The sequence below is a fragment of the Pseudopipra pipra genome, chromosome 6 (genome assembly GCF_036250125.1).
Source record: "Pseudopipra pipra isolate bDixPip1 chromosome 6, bDixPip1.hap1, whole genome shotgun sequence".
In the NCBI taxonomy this organism is placed as follows: domain Eukaryota; kingdom Metazoa; phylum Chordata; class Aves; order Passeriformes; family Pipridae; genus Pseudopipra; species Pseudopipra pipra.
In genome coordinates, this window is record NC_087554.1 from 34,409,994 (window position 1) to 34,432,846 (window position 22,853).

The 22,853-nt window shown below is 44.0% G+C and overlaps 1 protein-coding gene and 1 long non-coding RNA gene across 4 annotated transcripts; one reads left to right on the plus strand and one right to left on the minus strand.

Moving 5' to 3' along the window:
* Positions 1–4,962: 4,962 nt before the first annotated feature.
* LOC135415943 (uncharacterized) lies at positions 4,963–12,196 on the minus strand. Its single transcript, XR_010431351.1, has 2 exons — positions 11,559–12,196; positions 4,963–11,424 (listed from the first exon to the last, which is right to left on the minus strand). It is a non-coding gene; the product is annotated as an uncharacterized LOC135415943 (long non-coding RNA).
* LOC135415942 (ciliary microtubule associated protein 1A-like) lies at positions 5,611–8,038 on the plus strand. 3 transcript variants are annotated; one of them, XM_064658503.1, is made up of 7 exons: positions 5,611–5,740; positions 6,058–6,180; positions 6,301–6,501; positions 6,684–6,785; positions 7,130–7,251; positions 7,678–7,815; positions 7,926–8,038. In XM_064658503.1, exons 2-7 carry the CDS (start codon positions 6,075–6,077, stop codon positions 8,019–8,021), a joined length of 765 nt encoding a protein of 254 aa, XP_064514573.1. In that variant the 5' UTR covers positions 5,611–5,740; positions 6,058–6,074; the 3' UTR covers positions 8,022–8,038. The 3 variants fall into 3 exon arrangements, with proteins under 3 accessions (XP_064514573.1, XP_064514575.1, XP_064514576.1); XM_064658505.1 differs by having other exon boundaries at positions 5,634–5,752; XM_064658506.1 differs by lacking the exon at positions 5,611–5,740 and having other exon boundaries at positions 5,758–6,180.
* Positions 12,197–22,853: the final 10,657 nt, after the last annotated feature.

Genomic DNA, 22,853 nt, shown 5'->3' on the forward strand with positions numbered 1-22,853 from the left:
ACAACTCCATTCAACCCAATAAAGGGGAGAGAGGAAGGGGCCAGAATTATGCCTTTCTCTACCTGAACAGGGAGAAACACAGCCCTGGTATAAAAAACATTCTCCATCCCATGTTGGTTTTCACAGTTATTCCACATATCCCCTGATCTCTCTTGATGTATCAGAGCTCTACAAGCCAATTCCTGATTGTATAAACCATAAGTAATGTGATATCAAAAATTTTGATGTTTGGATCTCAAATTTTTTGTTTTAAAAGTTCGTTCTGGATTTTTTTATTACATGGGGTTTATTTAATTACTAGAGCTGTAAATCAAATCAATTTCTCCTGTGAACATGTAGTTATCATTACATATTCTAGAGGAAAAATTATAATTAGTGATTTGGCGTTTATGTCTCTCTTTCATTTTTCATTCTTATGTCAAAAAACATCTGTCATACGGTTTGGTCCTGCAAGCTTTCTGTATGTGAGTCCTTAGACTTAAGCAGCAGTTCTTCAGTTTTGAAGGGCTTGTAGAGACAGCGTCAGGAGCTCTAAGTGCATTTACAGATTTGACACCACACACATTAGTCAAATCGATGTCAATGAAAATGCTTAACAGTCTTCTCAAAAACAGAACTTTATAATTTTTTAGCCTCCTTCTCATTATCTCCCTTCTTGCTGACTGCCAAACAGGAATAATTTTTCCAAAGCCTTGAATATCAAATCCAATACTTTGTTCTATATTACCTCTTATACCTTCCTTTGAGTGCTTACGCAGTGCACGAGCAGCGAAAGGAGCAGTATAGTTCACAATAGTGTATAAAAGATTGAATCTGCCAGCAACTGAGGTGCTGGCATAAATTGACTTTTCCATAAAATTTTGTTTTTGCTTGTTCATTCATCTGCTCCACTGCCAGTTTGTAGGAGGCAAATAGTATTTATCTAAAGAAAGCAAATTTTTTGTTGTTTTTCCAAATATCCGTGCCTCCAGAAGTCCTTAACTGCCCATGAGAACTCATTGTGTAGGATAGGCATTTTCTGTTCTATTGAAGCAGAAACCACTATGCTAAGTATTTTCTTCATCATATACAATAATGTATAAGTAATAACTCATACATTTTGCATGAGTAAGAAAAAGGACATGTCTATATCTGGTTTCACTGCCACTCACCTTCCAGCATGGGTGATAGGTAGAACTCCCATTTGAAATTAGGTAATAGTTTCATTTGTCTGTTTACATAATACTAATGAACTTCCACCGAGTGTTTGCTTCCTACAAACTGGCAGTGTAGCAGATGAATGTTACTCATGCGACTTCAGTCTTGCCCCGTTCTCTGCAGTAGAGAATAATCAATATTATACATAAAGAATCCATGGGAAAAAAAGTGTTACTTCAACACATACACCAGTCTATTCATTACAGTATCCCTAGAAGGGTGGTTTAAGGAATGGAGTTGACTTTTGATTTTCAATACCATCTGTGAATGCACAGATATAAAAGCCTTCAAATTTGTAGGTATTTAAGCCTACATCTGTTTTAAAACCAAAAGTTTAAACCACATCAAACTTGATTGCTGATATTTTTTACAATTTTTTCTTCTTATTTGTCAAAAAAGGTGTCTAGTGTGACATACACTAGATCTCATATAATTTGAGATGTGACTGCACCAGTGAGTATTGTGCTGGGAGCTCTCCATAAAGCAGGGATCCTTCACATCCCCCAAATTATCTCTGGAACATACAGGTACAATTTATTCTAAAAATTTTTGTTTTAATTCAGACAATAATGTTATTTACTAAAGTGCACTGTATAAAAATCTTATAGCATGCAGTGAAATCTTATAACATGCAGTGAAAAATATGAATCCAGTTATTTTCGAATAATAGATCATACATAGTAATTACTACTGAAGAGTTTAATCAGTTTTAATAGGCATCTTTTAATTCTGCCGTCCTTTTGTGTTGATAAGGCTACAACTTCTGGCAATATTCTTCTATACTGTCACTAAAAACAGATCAATTACAGCATATCCTTTTAACAAGTTTGAAATAAAATATGCTAAGGATATTAAAAATGTGCCAAGTATGTTACACCCGCTGCCAGTTTCAGTAGTAGTAAATTATCCTGTTTTGCAAGTCATTGCCTGTTCCTATTCACAGATTATATGAATAAACTTCTATCTTTCATTCAAAACCTTCTATTTTTGAGCAAAATTTGGAGGAATTTATATTTTTAAGTGTTTGTGATTAGACACAATAATGAAAGCAACTAAAAAAATCTAGCAGGCTTTTTCCACCTACCGATTTTCCTTTCTTTACTGTAGGATAAGTCTGACATTTCAGCCTCTAGCTACCGTATACGTTTTTGTTGTTAACAGAACTTGTTTATTACAAGAAGTTGATTTAATATAACACTAGTTAGGAAATACATGCTGAAACATCCAAATTGTGATTTGAATGGAGATGATGTGGGTGATGCAAAACAATGGAGTGGCAAACCAATTTAGAAAAGAGTCCTTTAAGACAGGCTGTTTTGTATAATGAAGGGCACTTAAACTTCAGAGGCACGGACAGATAGCATTTTCTCCCACTGGTCAAGTACTCAAATACAATATAATCAGCAGTTTTCATAACACTTTCAATCTTCAGTACACTAACAAAATTGTATATAGTGGTAAGTTAGCTTGCTCCCTTACAGTGGGTAAAGCAGACATTGAGGAGGCTGGCCAGAGTTAATACATCCCCAGTGCAGCTGGCTAATCTTGTTTCTTGTTGGATTACATTAGAAATGCCAGCATTAGCTGATGAGGCTTAACCAGTTCTTGTATTCTTAGTGGCATTCACCTGAATCTTCCACATCCTTTTTTTTGTCCTATTGTTTTCCTCTATGTCCTGTATCAGTGCAAAACTATCAATTAAGTTGTATTTAGGTGATGCTGCCTACTGATGGCAGCTCTGGGAAATAGCCTTATAGGGACTGTTTTCACTCTGGAGAGTTAATAATAGCCATTCCAGTAAACAGCCTTCTTGGGTGATGGTGACTATGGTATGTTAACTCTGAAACCTACTGATAGGAGCTTCAGGAGACAGCTTTCCATTGGGTCATGGGTGTTAAATCTGGAGCCTAATGACAACAGAAGCATCCTAGGGACAGGGCCATTTACCCTGGAGCATATTGATAAAAACCGCAAGAACTATCCCTTATGCTGAACATTCGAAGAATGAGGGGGATAATTCTGATCACTACTGAGAGCTTTTAAAAGCTTATGTTCTATGGTTCTCTCCTTGTATGTTTATAGTAAAGGGGTAATTCTTGAACATACTGAGGAGTTTCAGGATATCTGCTTTACCCACTAAGAGTGTACCTGATGTGCTCATACTGATGGGACTTGGGGCCTCCCTAAACTGGAGGAATTGAGCTGAAGCACCCCCCATTTCCCCATGCCACACGTCCCCAGTGTCCCTGCATGCATGTCTCAAACTTGGGGCAACATCAAGGACTGATGGCCAGGATCAGAGTATCACAGGAGCTGATGGCCTGGAGAGGGGAGTCCCCAGTGTTCCTGCACAGATGTGTCCTTCTTGCCCTCGGGTCATCCCTGTCCCCTTGTGCCACAAGTCCCTGCTGTGCCCATGTCCTAGGTGTCAGTGCTGACAGGGATCATCCAGACCCAGATAAAGACTTTGCTGGAGTATATGTGACTGTGGTCATTGGGACACTCCTGCCTGTGGCAGCTGCAAGCAGATTGCTGTTACCTGCAACTCTCTCTCTGGTGCTTCACCACTGACAAGCAAGTGGTGCAGGGTCTGCTGAATGAGGTGGCCAGCAGTGCTGTCCACTGCCTATGGACATAGGGCTGCCTCAGCAGCAGCCCCATGGAGCACAGCATCATCGAGCTCATCTGTGAGTGTGGGTGGGACACAGGGACATGCAGGGGCATGGGGTGATGTACAGAACATGGCATTGCATAGTGGGGGGCCACAAAAATGTGGGGCATTTGGGGCAACATGAGGCAGAGCTGCATGTAGACACCTCTGGATGGGGGACACATCTTAGGCTCTGTTACATATCTGGGTACAGACCCATATTTTGTGTATCATCCCTGCACATACACGGGGACACTCAGGATATCCTCCCACACAGAGCAAAACTGAAGGACAACCCATGGCAGTTTGCAGGCACAGTCCCTGTCCCCACACAGGGTCACTCTATGTCATCAATCCCCATCTCTGCCAACCCTGATAACACTCCTATTGCCCCCCACTCCAGGGATGCCCTCAGTGTGTGCTGATGCCCGTGTTGCCCCATTTCTTAACTGGGATTGAATGCTACCTATGGGGGGAGGGACAGGCAGCACAGCAGGGGGTTTTGTGCACTGAATGAAGTCACTGACCTGTCTCACAGAGATGAGAGTCAGGATAAGACAGCAATGAAAGAGAAGCTGTCTCAAACCATAAAAACTTGGGGACTGAAAACCTTAGGTGTTTGCTAAACAAAGTGTGGGTAAACGATTGGGGTCATAAGCAAAGAGGCATGAAACCTGGGAGCATGAAAACCTGGGGGGTGGGGCACTCACACTGCAGATGTAAACACTTGCACGCTACTGACAAATTCAGAATAATGAAACTTATCCCTATCGAGCCACTTCATCTGTCTCTGGAGCATCAATATTGAAAAACCTAGTGACCATGAACTCCCCAAACAACCTGAAGAAGTGGGCAGAGAGGGGGACAAACCTGCTCAAAGAGATCAGGAGCATCTGAGGAGTGATGCAGACACTGGGGTCCTTCAAATGGAAAAACCAGAGCAACTGAGATGAAAGCTTTGCTCTCTCCTGCCCCTCTAATGGTAAGATTGTGGCACAGATGTCTTGGAAAAACATCAAAAGATACAAAGGACAATCTGGGAATTGGACACTATCAGCTTCCCAGCTCAGTTCCGGGGATCTCCCATTGCAAATGACTGCAGGCACAGCAAGCGGTTGTTACGGCTAACTCACAACATTTATTCACCACAGAGGAAGGCCATTCTTACTCTGTTGCTTAAAGATGGGTAGAAACTCAGGGGTTGAGCCTCACCAGCAGCTAAGCCACGTTAGCAGTTTACTCACTCCTTTCCCTCCAGAGCTGGATGGAGGAATGAATAGAAAGGCAAAAGCAAAAAAAGTGCAAAGTTTGAGATAAAGACTGCTTAACTCTTCCAGTCCTTGGGGAGGCTGTTCCTCCTTTCTGGCTAAGTGGTGATAACAAAACGATTCTCTCCTGGTTTCTAGGCAAAGGGGTGGGAATTGGAGCGGGCAGTTCTCATAGGCCCTTTGAGGCAGGAGCCTCTCCCAGCTTCATGGTCAGCAGTTCATTCCAGACTCAGCCCAGTGACCAAATCCCTGTCCTCAGGCACCACTTGACTAGAAAGGGCTGTACTGGATATCTGTGCATGGGGACACAAGCAGGTCTCTGTGTGGAGAATCTGGGTGGGGCTGCCCCATGCTGCACTCAGCCAGTTCCACGGCAGCCCCATGCCCAGCCACAGTGGAGGCCATATGGCTGCTGCACAAACAGCTGAACAGCCATCCTCAACATCACAATGGGCCTCACCCCATGATGGCCCTCATTGGGTGAGGGTGGCCTTTTGTGATGTCACCTAGTGATGCACATCACCGATGATGGATCCACCTAGCAATAGATTATGAGGACACCGAAGACCTGGCGTCCCTCGCTGGTTATATCCGGGCATCCCACCTAGCCAGTGCCAAACTCCAGGCAAGCAAGTTTGTGAGCACACGTGTCTGAGACTATCTTGCTGCTGTGTAAATGCCGTGGTCCTAGGCTGCTGTGTGGCAGGCCAGCAAAATCTGCCCGTGGGCACAGCAGGGAGGTTTTTCTGCATTTTTGCTACAGACTTGCTGCTCCCCCCCATCCCTCCTCCTCTTTTATTTGCTACTTGACTTTCCTACTTCTCTACTTTACGTTTTTCTGTGATGTTAGTTTCACCTTTTTGCCCGTCTGGGCTACAGGAAAGCTCCACACCAGGGCTCTGTCAGGGAAGCCCCTTGGTAGCTCTCCTGTTTTTCCCATAGTTTTTGTAGCCACCAACATGGAGGGACCATGGGTGGGCACCTGGAGGCCTCATCCCCGACGTGGCCCCATTCTGGCAGAATTCAGCACTCCAGGACCTAAATACTGGATCCCTGGGACAACAGGTAAACCAACGATCATGGGGAGGTGTGGGGGAGGCACAGCACATCTACTGTTTCCACTTAGAAACTGCCTTTCATTGTGCAGTTGCAGGCAGATGTCCTTTCACAGGCTTTTTTTCCCAGGTCACGCGTCTCACGATCCCACCAGAGACAAAGCCCCTGCATACACGTTTAGAGGGGCCAAAGGTCCAGTTGCAGAAAGCTGCTCTCCAGGTCCTCGCTACTTCATCCATCCCTCCATCACCAAGATTGGGAAATATGTGCCTCCATCAGCACACCTGGTTGGACGTCCCAAAACCAAGTCTGAGGTCACCCCTGGACCTAGTGAGTACCGTTTCTGCAGCCCTTCTTCCAGGCCTTACTGTTGTCCTGTGCCACAAAACCACCTCTGAATGGGCTTCAGAGGGTTCCAGACAGGAAACAAACACCTCCTCCTGACCTCTCCTCTTTGGCTTGCAGTTAGGTACCCAGCTTCACTGCTTTTCTCGGCTTTTCCTCTCTCTCAGGTGACTATTCCACAGAAAAGGCTGACAAACATGTCTACTCTAATGCACCAGTACAGTCCATGGTCTTCCGGCACAAGCTCAGTGATGCTCTCCAAACACCAGGTATGGGAACTTGGGAACTGCCTATGTGTCCTCCAGAGAACATCTGCTGCACAGCTTCTTCAACAGGCCTAGCAAGAAGCCTAGATGACAGGATGTAGCATGCTCTTGACAAGCTTCTTGCTGTCCAGGAGCACCAACTTTCTCCCATCTCACAGAAGAACCAGCACTCTGGCTTTGAATGGCCAGTGTATGACATGTGCAACAGAAGGCAGAGTCACTGGGAGGAGGGACAGGATACCCATCCTGCTTATCAGAGCTGGTTTGGTAGACTGATTCTCTCCTACCTAGGCATTGCTCCCTTTCCCACAGGACTCACCCATGCTCTCTTCCCATTCCCTTTCCAGGTCCTGGCGCCTACACCCTTCCCAGGCTGCTGGGACCCCACACAGTCTACACCCATGCCGAGCCATGCTACTCCATGAGATGGAAGAGTATGTACAACAGCTGCTTTCAAGACCTGGCCAAGGTGAGCTGTGCTTCTCTGCTCTCTTGAAGCAGCAGTGGAAGCTCAGCTGCTCTCTTTAGGGCAGCAGGGCTCCAGTGGCTGCTGCAGCCCTGTGTAACACACTCTTCCCTGCACCTGCAGCAAAGCCTGAGAAGCCATGGGGCCCCGGGCTCTCTGCTCTTACCAGCAACACTGACACCTGCAGTCCCTCGCTTTCCAACACTAACAGCTTTGGTGGGGCACAGCTCATTGGCACTAACAGCAATCTCCCTTCTCCTCTGGGAAATCTGTCTCTGCAGGAGAACAGGAGGTGCCCTCCTTCCCAAGGTTCTGTGCCTCCCACACCACTTCTCTATCCAGCCACCTAGAGCAGTGCAGCCCACATGGGGGCTCGGCAAAAATCAACACTGTTTTTTCTACCCATCAACCTCCCTGCTTCTCTTACAGACACCAGGTCCTGCGGCATTCTCCAAGGTGGAACTGGATGTCTACAAAAAGAGGGCTCCCAAGTACACAATGGGACTAAAAACTAAACTTACTGACAAGACCCTGCGTCCAGGGCCAGCAGACTACAGCGTGGGAAAAGTAAGGCAACATGTCCACAATGTGTTATGCTGGTTGGCCTTCACTTGAGGACAAGTCTGGAGAACAAGGCATCACTGTCACACTTATTTCTTCACACTTTCCCCTTCCAGGTGACGCTGATCAAGGCCCGGGAACCTGCTTACACTTTCGGACTTCGTCATTCCCTCTACAAAGCTGCTTTATTACCTCGGATGCCTCCTGAATAAAACCAGATACCTCCAAAGATCTTTTCTGTTTACTCTCTGCTGCAGGGATGCATGGGTGTGCATGGGTGGAGACCATTGGTTCTCTCCTTTTCATGGCTACGCCTCAGCCAAAACACAGCAAGGTGAGGTGAGGGGAGAACAGTGAGGTAACAGAGTGAGCAAGACTGACATCTCCAACAGCGCTGTTTCACCTGACCAGAGCAAAGCACTGTGCTGTGAAAGCATTCCAGTGCCACCTTGCACGCTTTCATCCTATGGCTAAACATCCCACAAGTGTAGGTTGGCCCCCAAGGGCACAGCCCTTCTCAGCATCCTCCTTTACAATGCACATGGGTGGCATCTGCGCACCAGGGTGCACCCAGAAACACAGCTGCTCTGCATCACCTCTTGACACGGGCAGGGCCTCATTTCCACAGGCAAGTCGCCAGAACACCAACAGTTATGGAGAAAGAATCATTACACTCAGTCTGAAAATGCAAGAGCCCAGATGGCAAGGGACCTTGGAAGGTCCATGCAGCCCTTGTGTGAGAAAGGCAGCCTGGAGGAGAATATCTAGCACCCGGCCAACTGCAACTTGATTGCCCCCAGCGATGGGATTCTACTGCATCTCTGGGGAGCTGTTCTTCCCTTCTGGCTAAGTGGTGATAACAAAACGATTCTCTCCTGGTTTCTAGGCAAAGGGGTGGGAATTGGAGCGGGCAGTTCTCATAGGCCCTTCGAGGCAGGAGCCTCTCCCAGCTCCACGGTCAGCAGTTCATTCCAGACTCAGCCCAGTGACCAAATCCCTGTCCTCAGGCACCATTTGACTAGAAAGGGCTGTACTGGGTATCTGTGCATGGGGACACAAGCAGGTCTCTGTGTGGAGAATCTGGGTGGGGCTGCCCCATGCTGCACTCAGCCAGTTCCACGGCAGCCCAATGCCCAGCCACAGCAGAGCCCCTTAGGCAATATGGCTGCTCCACAAACAACTGAATGGTTAGTCCGAAGATGGTGCCAGCAGTGTCTGGGTGCCCATTCATCTGATGGAAGGGCAGGTGTGACAGTAGGAGGCAATAAGCAAAGTTCCCAGGATCACGATACTCAATCCCCACTGTGTCCTCAGTGAACGGACATCCCCCATAGCTTTTGGAGGGCACTGCTGGAGGAGGGACATAGTCTTTCAGGGAGCTGTGACAGTGGAACCCATGCTAGAGTGGACCCAGGCAGCACCTGAGCATGGCTCCAGGCAGGAGCTGCCAGCGGTGGGGTGCAACTCCCATGGGGAAAGGAGAGTGGGCAGGTAGTTTTTTTATTTTCTCACTATCTGAATAAATAGCAGTAAATTACACTAATTTTCCCCAGCCGAGTCCATTTCACGCATCGTTATCTCCATTGACGAGCTTTTCCACATTATTTTCCACCCCTGCCCTCCAGCTGAAGATGGGCCTTGGAAGACCTTTACTGCCAGTGTCTCCTCACAGTGAAACCCAGAGCAGACGTTTTCCTTCTCAGGTGCCCTTGTCTTTGAGTTGAAATGCCTTTGGTTAATGGAAGTATTTTAACTAAAATTATATCAAGATCTAGGTGAATTAAAAGGAGCAGAGCAAAAAAAAGTTAGAATAATAAGAAACAATAAAAGCTGCTATTGCAAAGGATGGGCAGAATATAGCACCCCATCCCCAGAATTGCAAGCTCATCTGCGGGTTTTACTTTTAAAAATATACAGGGTTCTTTAATACCTTGAGATAGCGTAAAGAGAATAAGCCACACACTTTTTCTCAGTAAGTGTCTTTACTGATAATTTAGGGGAGAAAATAAGAGAACTTGGCAAAAGTTAAGAGGGTAGCATACAATCAAACAAAGCATTCCACCAAAGTACTGACCCAGTGCATCATAACCCTCACAATTTAGCAGGATCAAATCCCACTAACTTTAAGATACCCAAAACATCAAGGAGCAAAGAAAGAGAAGAAAAAGCAAGGAGAGAAGAGAGAGAGAAAGATTATAATACAGCTACCACTGGATCCTTGTGGAAGTCCAGCTCTCACATGTCTAGACGGCAGGGCCATGACTGTGTGGAGAGCATATGCCTTTGGTTTTATCTGCTCTTGTCCTTATGGCCACCCCCTGTCTCAGGTGGGACCTCCAGCCCACTGGCCATTCTGGGGCTCCAGACCAGGGTGAGGGGCAATGTTCTCACTGTCCCTGACAATCTGAGACTGGGTTAGGGGCTCCAGGAGGTGTGGTGCGTTGAAGCTTTCCCAGGCTGCCTTTGACTGGCAGCTGCTCTGGGGTTTCTCTGTGTGTGCTCCAGGGGCCTGCTATGAGGGATAGTGTCCCATGTCACCTCCATGAGGTTCCACTCAACCCCTCCCCCCTCCACACACACACATCCCCAAGCTGGTTCTGACCCAATGATATGATCTAATGCCTCACACAGAGGGAAATGAAGCTTGGGTTAACATACTGGATGTTCAGTCCTTTGTGGTACAGGAAAATGTTAGAAATTGTTTTTTTAATCTACAAAAGAAATTTTGCTTTACTAGTATTTAGTAAATGGATTGACACAGGTAATCTTGCTGTGGTCCATATATATGAAATTCCTGCATCACACATGGTACAAGAGATGTCCTGGGTGCAAGAGTGGGAGCCACACAACCGAGAGGGGGTGAGAGCCTCTCTGTGTTTGGCATATTGCAATATATTGCAGTTCACATGTGCCCAGTCATCTGCATTTATGGTGGGCTTTTTGTCTGATTTTGTGTGGTTTTATTACCTAGTGTTAACAAAACCATAAGTGCATAAAAGGCTTAAAAATTTCCCTGAACAGAAATTGCACATTGCAGATCATACTCAACCTATTTCAAACAACCTGTCTCCTTGGGACCACTGGACTAGAAAGGACTGTGCTGTGTCTGTGCATGTCTCGTTGCTCACACATCCTCATCATGGAACAGTTCATCAGCCCGGGACCCAAGTACTCAATTCCCCCAGACAGTAGGTAAACCGAACATCATGGGGTGGGGGAGGGGGATATCCTTGACTGTCCCCATGTACCTGCACTGATGATGCATAAGGTATATATCTGTACCCAGAACTTAAAAGATGTCCTCTTAATATGTGATCCCCTAGCCCCACTCTTGTGTGTCCCCATGTCCTACCTGCACTCACAGATGAGGTCGATGACACTGGTCTATGGGAACAATGTTGAGGCAGCGGTGGACAGCATTTGTTGGTTTGTACAGATTTTGTACCCCCAACAGTAAGGTGTGCTTCTCTTGCCTGGAAAAAAGGCTGGAGAAGTGGTACTCACTCGGTCCAGGGGTGGCATTGGTCTTGATCTTGGGACATCTGCAGATGTGTAGTGCTGGATCCACATCCTTCCTATTCTTGTTGATGCAGGGATGGATGTAGTACTGGGGACCTGCAGAGCAGCTGTCTGCGATGGGATATTTGGCCTTTTGCAATGTGTGAAATTTCTACGGTTTCTCAGTAGAAGCAAAGATGCGCTGTGACCCTTTCCAGCCCCAAGTCCTGCCCCTGTGATTCTTGGTTTACCTGTCATCTCAGGGATTATGTACTTGAATCCCAAGGTGGTGATGTGACCACATGGATGATGAGGCCTCCAGGTACCAGCCCAGGCTCCATCCATGTTGGTGGCTACAAAGCCTATGGGAAGAACAGGAGAGTTGCTAAGGAGCTTCCCTGACGGGGGCCCAGTGTGGAGCCTCCCCGTAGCCCATAGGGGAAAGAAATTTAAACTACTATTACAGAAGAAAGTGAAGAAGAACCAGAGGAGAACAGCAGGAAGATGAAGTAGTAGATGATGAAGGAGGAGAAAGGATGGAAGAGAAGGGAGCAGAAAGTTTGTAGAACAAGCTCTCTCCTGTGTGCTCAGGCAGTGCTTGTAGGCCTGGCAAGGAGCAGCCTGGCACCCCAGCACTGCCAGGCCCAGTGCCACACACGGAGCTTGCTCTGACAGGTCTTCTCCTATCTTTCTCCTCTAGACAGAAGGCTCAAGGGTGTTCCCCTCTGCTCAGCACCCATCAGGCCTCATTCAGCACTATGTCCTCTTTGGGGTCCCAGAGATAGGCTGACAAACTTTAGGGGCTCAGAGGAGGCAAGGATTGTCTGTGTGGCGGGGGCTGGTTCAGCACAGAGCAGAGAAGGCCTTGGTGCACCTCACAGCATGACACGGTGCCTATGGGTATGACACCTAAATATGTTTTGCCCTTGAAAAAACAACAAACAGACCTTGATGATGTCTGCAAGGCAGAAATGTGCAATGAGGGAAAAAAAAAAGTGATTTTTTTTGTTAATCTAACAGCCATATGTTCTTGTACTGTTGGGTCGCACGATAATACAAATTCACATTTGAACACCTCAGATTTCTGTTTCATGTCTTATTTTCAGTGGTCCCTTAATTTATGTTTTTTCTTGGAGAGGGTGATTTGGGCCTAGTGTTTGTAAGCAGAATTTGCTGCTGAGGGTAACGTTCAGGAACAACTCTGTGGTGCCACCTTTGGGAGCTTAAGCATGCAAATAAAGGCAAGAGAGGCCTTTCCCTAGAATGCAGAAGAAACTGAGCAGACTTTCCTGTGTGCACTCTCAGGGCACACAAGAAAAGCTGGATGCCAGCCACAGACACATAATGTTTTCAAATTTCTCCCCAGTAAGTAAATATAGATAAATTCTCCATACATTGTAACTGCCAGTGTGTTTAGCAATTATTGAAAATGCTGGTGAGTCTGATAAGTTATTTTCATGTTTAAGTTTGCATCTTAGTTTTAGGGAACAGTTATCGAAGGGAAATTTGTCAGAAACATTAGCAAGAGTGTTATTATATTAGTCTTAATGATAGGAAAGCAAGCAGCATGTGTGCTCTAAGACACTGAATCTCAACCAGCCAAATGGCAAGGATTGGCCTGAAATATCTAACTCTCCTCTTGAGACTGTGACATGCTATCGATTTGCGTTGCTGAGTTGTCTCAGCATTAACTTGAATAATTAAAAAATTTCCATAATGAAAGGTTTTTTATGGTTAGAAAATCCGAAGTGGCTGCTCTCTCTGAGAGAAACCTGTGTAGTTCACTTGTTATGGATATGTTTGTTCTGTAAAAGTTTATAGAGGAGAATCTCAGCTCTGTTTTGTCTTCTACAGCCTTTTTTTGGACATACATGACCAGAGAGAATTGTTCTATGTCTAAGGGGATTTCTTTTTTATACTAAAACATGATGAGGTGGTGTATCCACTTTAATATGTTCCTACATTTGAGGATAAAGGGTAAGCTAAGATATACACCAGAAAAAAAATCCCAAACATCCTTATTTCATCCTCATTTTTTCTCTGGAAGGGATTTAAGGACTCTGGCCATCTGGATGTCTGGCAACTCAGTCAGAGCTGTGGCTACTGTGTGTGTGCAGATTAACTGTGTAGCACATGCACAGTAAGTCCAATGTGTCCAGTACACATTAGACCTGCTGCACATGTGCTGCACAGATGGTCTGTGCATACACAGTAAATCAGCTATGTTAAGCCTACTGCGCATATGCAAACCATCTGTGCATTGCACATATGTATATTTTTGCATGGGAAATCCCTAGTCAGAGCATGAAAGGTTGTGGCAGGGAGGAACTCCAGTGGTAGAGAGACCATGAGAGACTCTGACAGTGGCATAAATTAAAACAGCTCCTTGCCTGTTTTCACTCATGTCTGGGCCAAAGCTGCAACAAATGAGTTCCTCAGAATCAGGAATGTGACTAGCTGCACAACAGTTTTAATCTCTGTAACAATTGGCTGCAGAGAGAATCTGTATCAAAACCATTATAGGCAGTGATTATCAGCTAGAATTGCAGCTATAGTTCATCAGGTAGCTCAAGTGGACAAGGTCTGGTATTTTACTTATCCAGTAAAATAGTGGTGCTTATGGTGCAGGCCTCAGGGATACGTTTAGCCAATTATCTTTCTTTTATTTCCCAGTAACCCTTTTGCTTCTGTTCTAATATTCAGCTTTTTTACATAAGCTGTTTGAGCCTGACAAGGATGTTTGCTGGTTAGGCACAGCTTACATATATATATAGAAAAAAATTATTTCTTCAGTGTGTATGCAAGTTATTGTTTATTATGTTCATGTACATCCTTAAATCCCAGTCCTGAGAGTGACTAATGTGCTCTTTAAACTAAGTCTGCTTTATGTCTGTCTGTAATGAGTTCTATGGAACCAAACTTGAAGATCCCTTTTTTATGCCACGAAGCAACACTGCTCATCTAACTGATACACTTGAGGGAAGAGGTGCCATATAAAGATACCTTAACAGGCTTGAGAAGTGGGCCAGTGTGAACCTTATGAAGTTCAACAAGGCCAGGTGCAAGTTCCCACACCTGGGTTGGAGCAGTCATCAGTTTCAGTACAGTCTGAGTGGTGAATGGATTGAGACCAGCCCTACGGAGACGGACTTAGGGATACTAGTGGATGAAAAATTAGATATGAGCCAGCAATGTGTGCATGCAGCCTAGAAAGCCAATTTTACCCTGGGCTGCATAAAAAGAAGTGTAGTCCTCACCAGGCTCAGACTTTCCCACAGTCTAGCCCTTTGCACTGTTGTCTTACCTATCCAGCCCACTCAATGATTTGTTCATTTCCTCCCAAGCTTACCACCAAAACAGTTCAAGCCTTACCCTTCTGAATTTCCAGTCTCAAATTCCCAGTATATATCTCCTTTAACCAGTCATGTTCCTTAACTAATATTCTCTCCCTTTCCTACCTGTCCATGCTTTATGTTACATTTCTGCTTTTGTTCCTGGTTTCTCATTGAAAACTGTCGATAGCTATATGCAGTGAATTTATACCTACTTTTATTCTGAGAAGAGCTGTAACATTCTTGGCCAAAAACTTCCAGATAAAATCAGCCTCAATCAAATACTATCAAGGCCAGGTTTTACAAGTATATTAATACAGTAATAACACAACTGTGTAATAAATCATATGGAGTCAATACTTGAAGAGCTGGATTCCACTACTCTGTAAATAAGCCATTGAACCAAAGGGAAATACCTGAATTAATAAAACAGGCAGGACTTTTCTCAAACAGAAACTAGAAGCATATACCTCATAATTGTAATGGTTTTGAAAGAAGATGCTGGAAAAAGTGCAGCAGACAATAAAGTGTGACATATCAAGTGATCTGTCATTCCTAGTTAGAGTTCCAGCTTCAGTAAGCAGCAAGATAGATGGGGCTCTAAAAGAAATAAGAAAAAAAAAGGAGAGAAAGAAAGGAACGCTCTAAGGAAAAGAGGATAGGGATAGGGTTAGGAAAATTGTAGATTATTTGAGGCCATCTCCTTGACCCTAGCCTACCCCCAGTGGTGCAACCACTGGTCAGGGTGAAGTAAAGCTGACAATAACTATTCATCATGCTGTAGACTTGAATGTAAAATGAAAACCACAACTATCTCATATGATGCGAGCACGTACAGGAAGAGATTAAATCAATAAAAGATGTTATCCCAAAGCAAAATAGGAATTCTTATTAAATTCAGCTCTTCCTAGAAGAAACTGATTTTTCTACCATTAAGCTACAAACACATGCATGTAATACACCTTCATACCTAGTCAGGTGTGTTGAAATTCTGGAGGAGTTTCTTGACCCACTCCTCCAATTTCTTTTTGTCATTAAGCTGCATAATATTCCCATGAATAATCTGATTTCAAAGATGAGCAGATAATAGTAATTATTTGCTTTCAGAGACATTGCTTGGAATTCCCATCTTTGTTTATTGCATAAGCTTTATTGGTAAATGTTTTAATTTCTCTGCCTGAATGAAGGAATAAAAAAAATATCATCCTTAGAATACCTGCCATTTCTTCCTGCAAAAGCTGCTTTCTTGAAAGATAGAAGTACAGCAACAGATTATAGTCAGGGAATTTCTGCAGCTGGGCTGACACATGAAAGTAAATGTTCTCCCCTGAATTACAGGGATAATGTCAGTAAATGCAGAAAAAGAATTCCTTTAAAAAAAACCCAACCCAAACGAAACAAAAAACCACCTCTGTTCTTCCTCCTGTTTCTTAACATCCCTGAAAGAGGGAAGTTCAACATCAGGTGTCACAGTACCATGGTGTAAATATCTCAAAACAGCCTATTAATCTGGACTAACAGAACACACATTTTTCGAATTTCTCAAGGCTGTGCTGCAACTCTGTGCCAGCCTGGGAACAACATAAAAAGAAGGAATATGGTTTGCTTCACTCATGCACGCTTATGCACACATTCCTTGATTGACCCCTTCATTCTACAAAGAATGTGACTGTCCACAAATTTCTGCTCTTAGTACTGCTCTTAGTACTGATGTACATTAATTAAAAATATCTGCTTAATGTCAGCTTGCTATTTTTAGACCTGCAAAATGGATTATCTATACAGAACTACAGCTTCACTGTTTAAACTGAAATCTGTCTCAGAATAGAATAACTGCAAACTTTATCTTCCTCCCTTTAGCCCTAAAAATAACAATTGTCACAACCAAAGAACACAGCATTACTTCAGTTATTTGTCACAAATCACTTCCCAGACAACAGCTTCAGTTCCTTGTTATAAATGGACAGTGAAAAAGTTAAAGAGTGTCTAAAATAGAAGTGTTGGCCCTTCGATTGACAGGTACCTTAGAACTGCAGTCTGTACAACCTCCTTCCCAAAAGCCATGATCTCCTTCAAAACCTTAAGAAAATTTTTATACTTAATGGAAGTTGTCTAAATAAAACATTGGTGTATGTTGAATTGAAATTGAAGGAATTGATGAATTGCGTGTAAATAAGTAATAAATCAATCAGGGTTTGGCATTGGACTGTGGGTGGTGAGCAACTGTATTGTGCATCACTTGATTGGTTGTTTTTCTTAAGTTTTATCTCTCTTTTAATTTACTACTATTATTATATTTTTGTTTGTTTCAATTATTAAATTGTTATCTCAACCTACAAGTTTTACTTTTGATTCTCCTCTCTGTTCCACTGAGAGGGATGTGGGGTGTGGAGTTTGTGAGCAGCTGTGTGGTGCTTAGTTGTCAGCAGGGTTGAGATAAATACAGATCTGACCAGAGTGTGTTAAAACAAATTTGTTATAAACTTTCATTGAACTGGTTTAATAGACATTGGTTACAATGTTGATTTCTTTGCTCTCACAATTACTGTGCTTGTTCTCAGGGTTGTTTTCTGTAACACCTGTAATACCACGTTTACAGTATGTGTACCCTGTGGTGATGGTTATTGCCCCTAGGGCCTGGGATAAAACTATTACTGTAGGCACTTTCTTGTATCGGCTTATGATATGGTAATGTTACTGGCTGGGGAAACCAACCTGCTGTATGTATTGAGTATTGCAAGCACCTCTGTGCTTTGGGAGTCATCCAGGGAACAATTAATCACACCTTTTCTCCTCAGAGAGATAACCTGTGGGGGAGATACCTTCCTACATCTTTCTTCCTTCCTTCTTTCCTTCCTTCTCCAGGCTGATTACAGGAGCATTTGAGAATTTTAAAGATTTTGAATAACATTTGAATACCCTTGAAACTAGCCTGGTCCTTTTGCTTGGAGCCAGCATGTCGCAACATATGGTTCAGGTCTTGTTTATGGTCAGACAGTCAATTAATTAAGAACATCACCAGAGATCTGCCCAAAGGCTCAAAGTTCTGTGTAGTGGGGAGTGTGGAACAGTACGGGCAAGTACCTAGAGCAGTGGGCACCTCCAGTGTGTTTGAACCTCACCTCTGAACAAGTGCAGAATCCAGAAAAACTAGTAATGTATTTGGAAAAGGTGTGCTGTCACCCTGGCAATTCCAGAGAGACACGTGCAATATGCTGGGGCTTGGCTCAGGCCTATCAAGCCATATTCAACACTGTTCAGTGCCCTCAGGAGGAAAAGAAGGTCTCTGGATCTGACAATAATGTGACAAACACTGCAGCTACTACAACCGCAGAGGCAGGACCTGCAGCTGCTCCAACCCTGGTGACAGTTGCCCAACCAGAGAACCAACATGTACTGGTTTCAGTTGCCTCCGTACAGAAGCAGAAGAAATACTTACAAAAGACACCTTGTAAAAGAGCTGTAGTAATGGAGGACGAGAAGGACAAGAGGTCAAGGAAGGTGAAAAGGGTGAAGAGGAAAAAGCAGCAGGGCTACCACAAGGGCCATTTTCTGTGCCATTACCAAGGCCATCACAAGGGCCACCAGAGAATAGGAGGAAGAGACAGAAGAGGTAACCAATACTCGATCCCTATCCTTGAGTGAGCTGCAGGAGATATAAAAAGATTTTAGCTGTCATCCAAGTGAGTGTATTATCGCCTGGCTGCTTCAATGCTGGGACAATGGGGGATAGCAGTTTGTAATTAGAGGGTAAAGAAGCCAAGCAGCTGGGATCACTTGACAAAGTATTGGGAAAAAAGACACACCCTGTAACGATTCATATTACAGGAAGGATACTGCAAAGCATTCTGGGACTTGTAGTTCTTTAGGACTCTAGCACACATGCACATTGGGGTGCTCTAATGTCATTGGTTGGAAGGTCACGTGTTAAAGTTTGAACTCTGTATTTAAACTGCTGTTCTTGGTAACAAAGCTAATTCAGTCACTGCACATACATATGAGTACCTGGGTTTGTGCCAAACAGATGCCACACACGCCCTTAGCCCCTGAAGGTAACTCCTGGCAAGTGTGTGGGAAAGGTATCCTTGTAAGGAAGATATTCTGTATCATCCAGGCCAATGGTCTGCAATAGAGAAAGATATTGAATACCTTGGAATTAGGTGTGTGAGAGGTGATTTCTTATGACCCAGACAATGCGCAATTACCCACAGAACTAGAAGTCCTATGCCTACAACCCATCTAGCGGAAATTTGTACAGAGTGCACTAATGGCACATGCCAACACATTGGCAACATTAAAGTGGAAAGATGATGTGCCACCAATAGTGGATGAAGTGGCTTGTCAGCTCTGTGAATATAAAGACAGTATTTCTTCTTCCCTTGTCTTAACTGTGGAGGAACTACCAGATAAACTGACCTGTGAGTTCTAGCAGTTCAGAGAGGATATGTGCTTCTCCCTGCCTGTATGGGCCTGTATCTTAGCAACTGACAGCAGGAATCCTTTGCTCAAGAGAGAAGATATAGAAGGCTTACACCATGGGGTACCATATGGTTTTGTCTGTGGAACCACCCTAGAGACACAGGTGCAAGAATTACAGGGGAAAAAAATCACAAATGGAGGTTCTTCTAGAAAAGTTGCTGCTCGAGTCTCCAGTGGGAGGTTTCCCAGGCAGAATGGAAGGGTTGATTATACTAGTGACTCTATGGAAAGAAGTTCTAGTCCATTTCTACAGGAATTAAGTGGAGAATCTTATGATCAATGTTAGAGGGGCCCTACCTCCAGCCAGGTGAAGGAGAGAGCTGACTGGGTTTACTGGACTGTGTGGATTCGATGGCCTGGCACAGCAGCTCCAGCAGCTTTAAGTAGATATCGGTATACAGTGTACCCTGATGTCATCAAGCTATGCAGAGGCAGAATCCATTTGTATTTCTGGAGTGACAGGGGAATCCCAACAGCTGACTGTATTGGAGCCTGAAATTAGCCTAATTGAGAATGAGTGGCAAAAGCACCCTCTTGTGACTGGCCCAGAGTCTCTGTGTGTCCTTGGCACAGACTGTCTCAGGAGACCATGTTTCAAGGACCCAAAAAGGTATCAATGGATTTTTGGCATACCTGCCCTGGAAACAGAAAATTAAACAGTTGTCTACCTTGCCTGGTCTCTTGGATGACCCTTGTGTTGTGGGGCTGCTGAAGGTTGAAAACAGCAGGTGCAGATTGCTACCACAGGAGCAGTATTTCATCAGCTGAGACTCTGCAATTCCCATCCATAAAGTAATCTATTGACTGGAGACCCAAGGAGTGACCAGCAGGACCCATTCACCCTTTAATAGCCTTATATGGCCAGTGTGAAAATCTAACAGGGAATGGAGACTAACAGTATATTATCATGGCCTGAATGAAGTCATGCTGCTTCTGAGTGCTGCCATACCAGACATACTGGAACTTCAACATGAGCTGGAATCAAAGGCAACCAAGTGGTATTCCACCACTGATATTGCTAGTGAGTTTTTCTCAGTCCCTTTGGAGACAGAGTGCAGGCTACAATTTGCTTTCACTTGAAGGGATGTTCAGTACGCCTGTAACCAACCTCAGCCCAACCATCAGCCACGGACTGATTCAGACTGTAATGGAACAGGGTGGAGCTCTGGAAAACTTGCAATACATTGATGATATCATCATGTGAGGCAATATAGCAGAAGTTTTTTAGAAAGGGAAGAAAACAGCCCAAATCCTTCTGAAAGCTGGTTTTGTTATAAAATAAAGGGACCTGCACAGAAGATCCAGTTTCTAGGAATAAATTGGCAAGATGGATGTCACCAGGCCCCAGTGGATGTGATTAACAAGGTAACAGCAATGTTATCACCAACTAGGAAGAAAAAAGTACAAGCTTTCTTAGGCATTTTGGGATTTTGGAGAACGTGCATCACAAATTGCAGTCTGATTGTAAGGCCTCTCTATCAAGTGGCCCGGAAGACGAATGATTTCAAATGGGACTCTGAGCAATTACAGGCCTGTGAACAAAAATCAGGAAATAGTTCATGCAGTAGCCCTTGGTCCCTGTCTGAACAGAGTAAGATGTAAAAAATGCGGTCTATGCGGCAGCTCGGGAGAATGGTCCTATCTGGAGCCTCTGGCAGAAAGTACCAGGGAAGATTCGAGGTTGACACTTAAGTTTTTGGAGCTGGGAATACAGAGTATCTGAAATCTGTTATATTCCAACTGAAAAGAAGATACTGGCAGCTTATGGAGGGGCTCGAGTTGTTTCAGAAGTGCCAGCTCCTCCTGACAACCTGGTTACCTGTGCTGGGTTGGATGTTCAAAGGGAGGGTCTTCTCTACATACCATGCAACTGATGCTGTGTGGAATAAGTAGGTTGTGCTGATCACACAGTGAACTTGGATAGGAAGTCACAGTCATCCAGGAATCTTAGAAGTGGTGATGGACTAGCAAAGATTCTGAAATGACACTAGAGGAGGAGGTAATGTGCTGAAGAAGCTCCACTACATAAAAATAAGTAGAAAGAGAGAGGCAATATGCCTTGTTCACTGATGTATTCTGCTGTCTTCTGAGAAAGCGTCAGAGATGGAAAGCAGCTGTAAGGAGTCTTCTATGTCAAGTCACAGAAACTGCTGGAGGAGAAGGTGAAATGACTCAGTTTGCAGAGGTGAAAGCCATATAGTGGGCTTTAGACATTGCTGAATTTGAAAAATGACCAATACTTTATACCAATTCATGGATGCCAGAAAATGCCCTGGAGGACTGGTTGCAACAACAAAAGCAGAATAACTGAGTGTATTGGTAAACTCATCTGGGCTGCTGCATTGTGGCAAGACATTGCTGCCTGGGTGGAGAACCTGGTCGTGAATGTACATCATGTAGATGCTCATGACTCAAGGCAGCATTTCTAGATTGAAGGCTTTGGAAACTCTGACGTCTCTGTGGTTCTAACCTTACATGTACTAATAAATTAAACAAGGCTGGAGCACATGTTTGGGCATTGTTCAGCAATCATCCACGCTTTTTAATTGTGAGCAAGATTCCTTGCATGGTTTTAGTCCAAGACAACTGCAGTTTCCTAATCAGTATCTGTGCAAGGTGCTGGAATGACAATAGGCAGGGAACAGAAAGTGTGCTGGGCATTGTAGCGGATTAAAAATCGTCATGGTAGAACAGAGGGAAAGAGTTTGGTTTTGTAAGCACACACCATGTCATTTGATTTAAGAGCCAGAGAATGGTGGTTTAAGGGTTTGGTTTAGTAATGTGTTGTAGCCTCGAGGTATCCCATTACATCTAGATTTTACAGTTTGCGTGTCAAGTTTTGCAGGTGTTGTGGTTTAACCAAAACCAGGATGTAGGTTTCCAGGATTTGCAGCTCTGGACTGGGTTTGCCAAAGGGCTGCCACAGATTTAGGACAGAATATTTCACTATCTTGGGCTAAATTGCCCGTACTGAAAGTACTTCATGTAACAGAGTTGTCCTAGGACCATGCTAATCCAACATTTCAAATATGTTCTTGTTTTCCGTACCAAGTATGACCCAGCTGATGCTCTGTGAAATGGTATTGTGTCAATTTTCTTTTATTTATATTGGAGTTTATTAAGTTTATTTTTTCATTGCAAAGCGTGAAGTTCACAGTTTTGTGTTAATGTGTAAAGGCTCTTTTTTATGGGATGTACATGAAGCGTCTTATTTTCATAAACCTCAGGATGCTACACCAATTTCTATGAAGACTTTCACACCTGTCACATAAGATGTTTATCTTAGGAATGAGAATGAAACTATATAAATTAGAAAGGTTTGGACAGAGGTTTGGTTGCCCTTCTACCTGCCTTTTTCATTTTCAAAAAATAAACCAAACAAAAATAAACCACTGGAAGATTCAAATTCAGTTAAGCAAAAGAAACTCAAGGTTTGTATCTCTATAGCATTTTTCTTATGCAAATACACATTCATGTTTATAATATATTACCTGAGGAAAATATCTGGATATCTTTTTCATTAATCTCGTCATTCTTTCTACTGAAGGCCTGAATTTTGGACAGTACAATGAAGCTTTTCGATGTAGTATTTTTAGACTCAGAAATCCCTAACTTGTGTGTCTCAGTCAGTCCTGGTAACCTTAGTGTTGATGAGATATAGTGGTAATACTACTATGTGGTTCCAATCCATGGTTACCTTTTTCCCAAGGCTGTGTAAATAGGATCATAAGCACA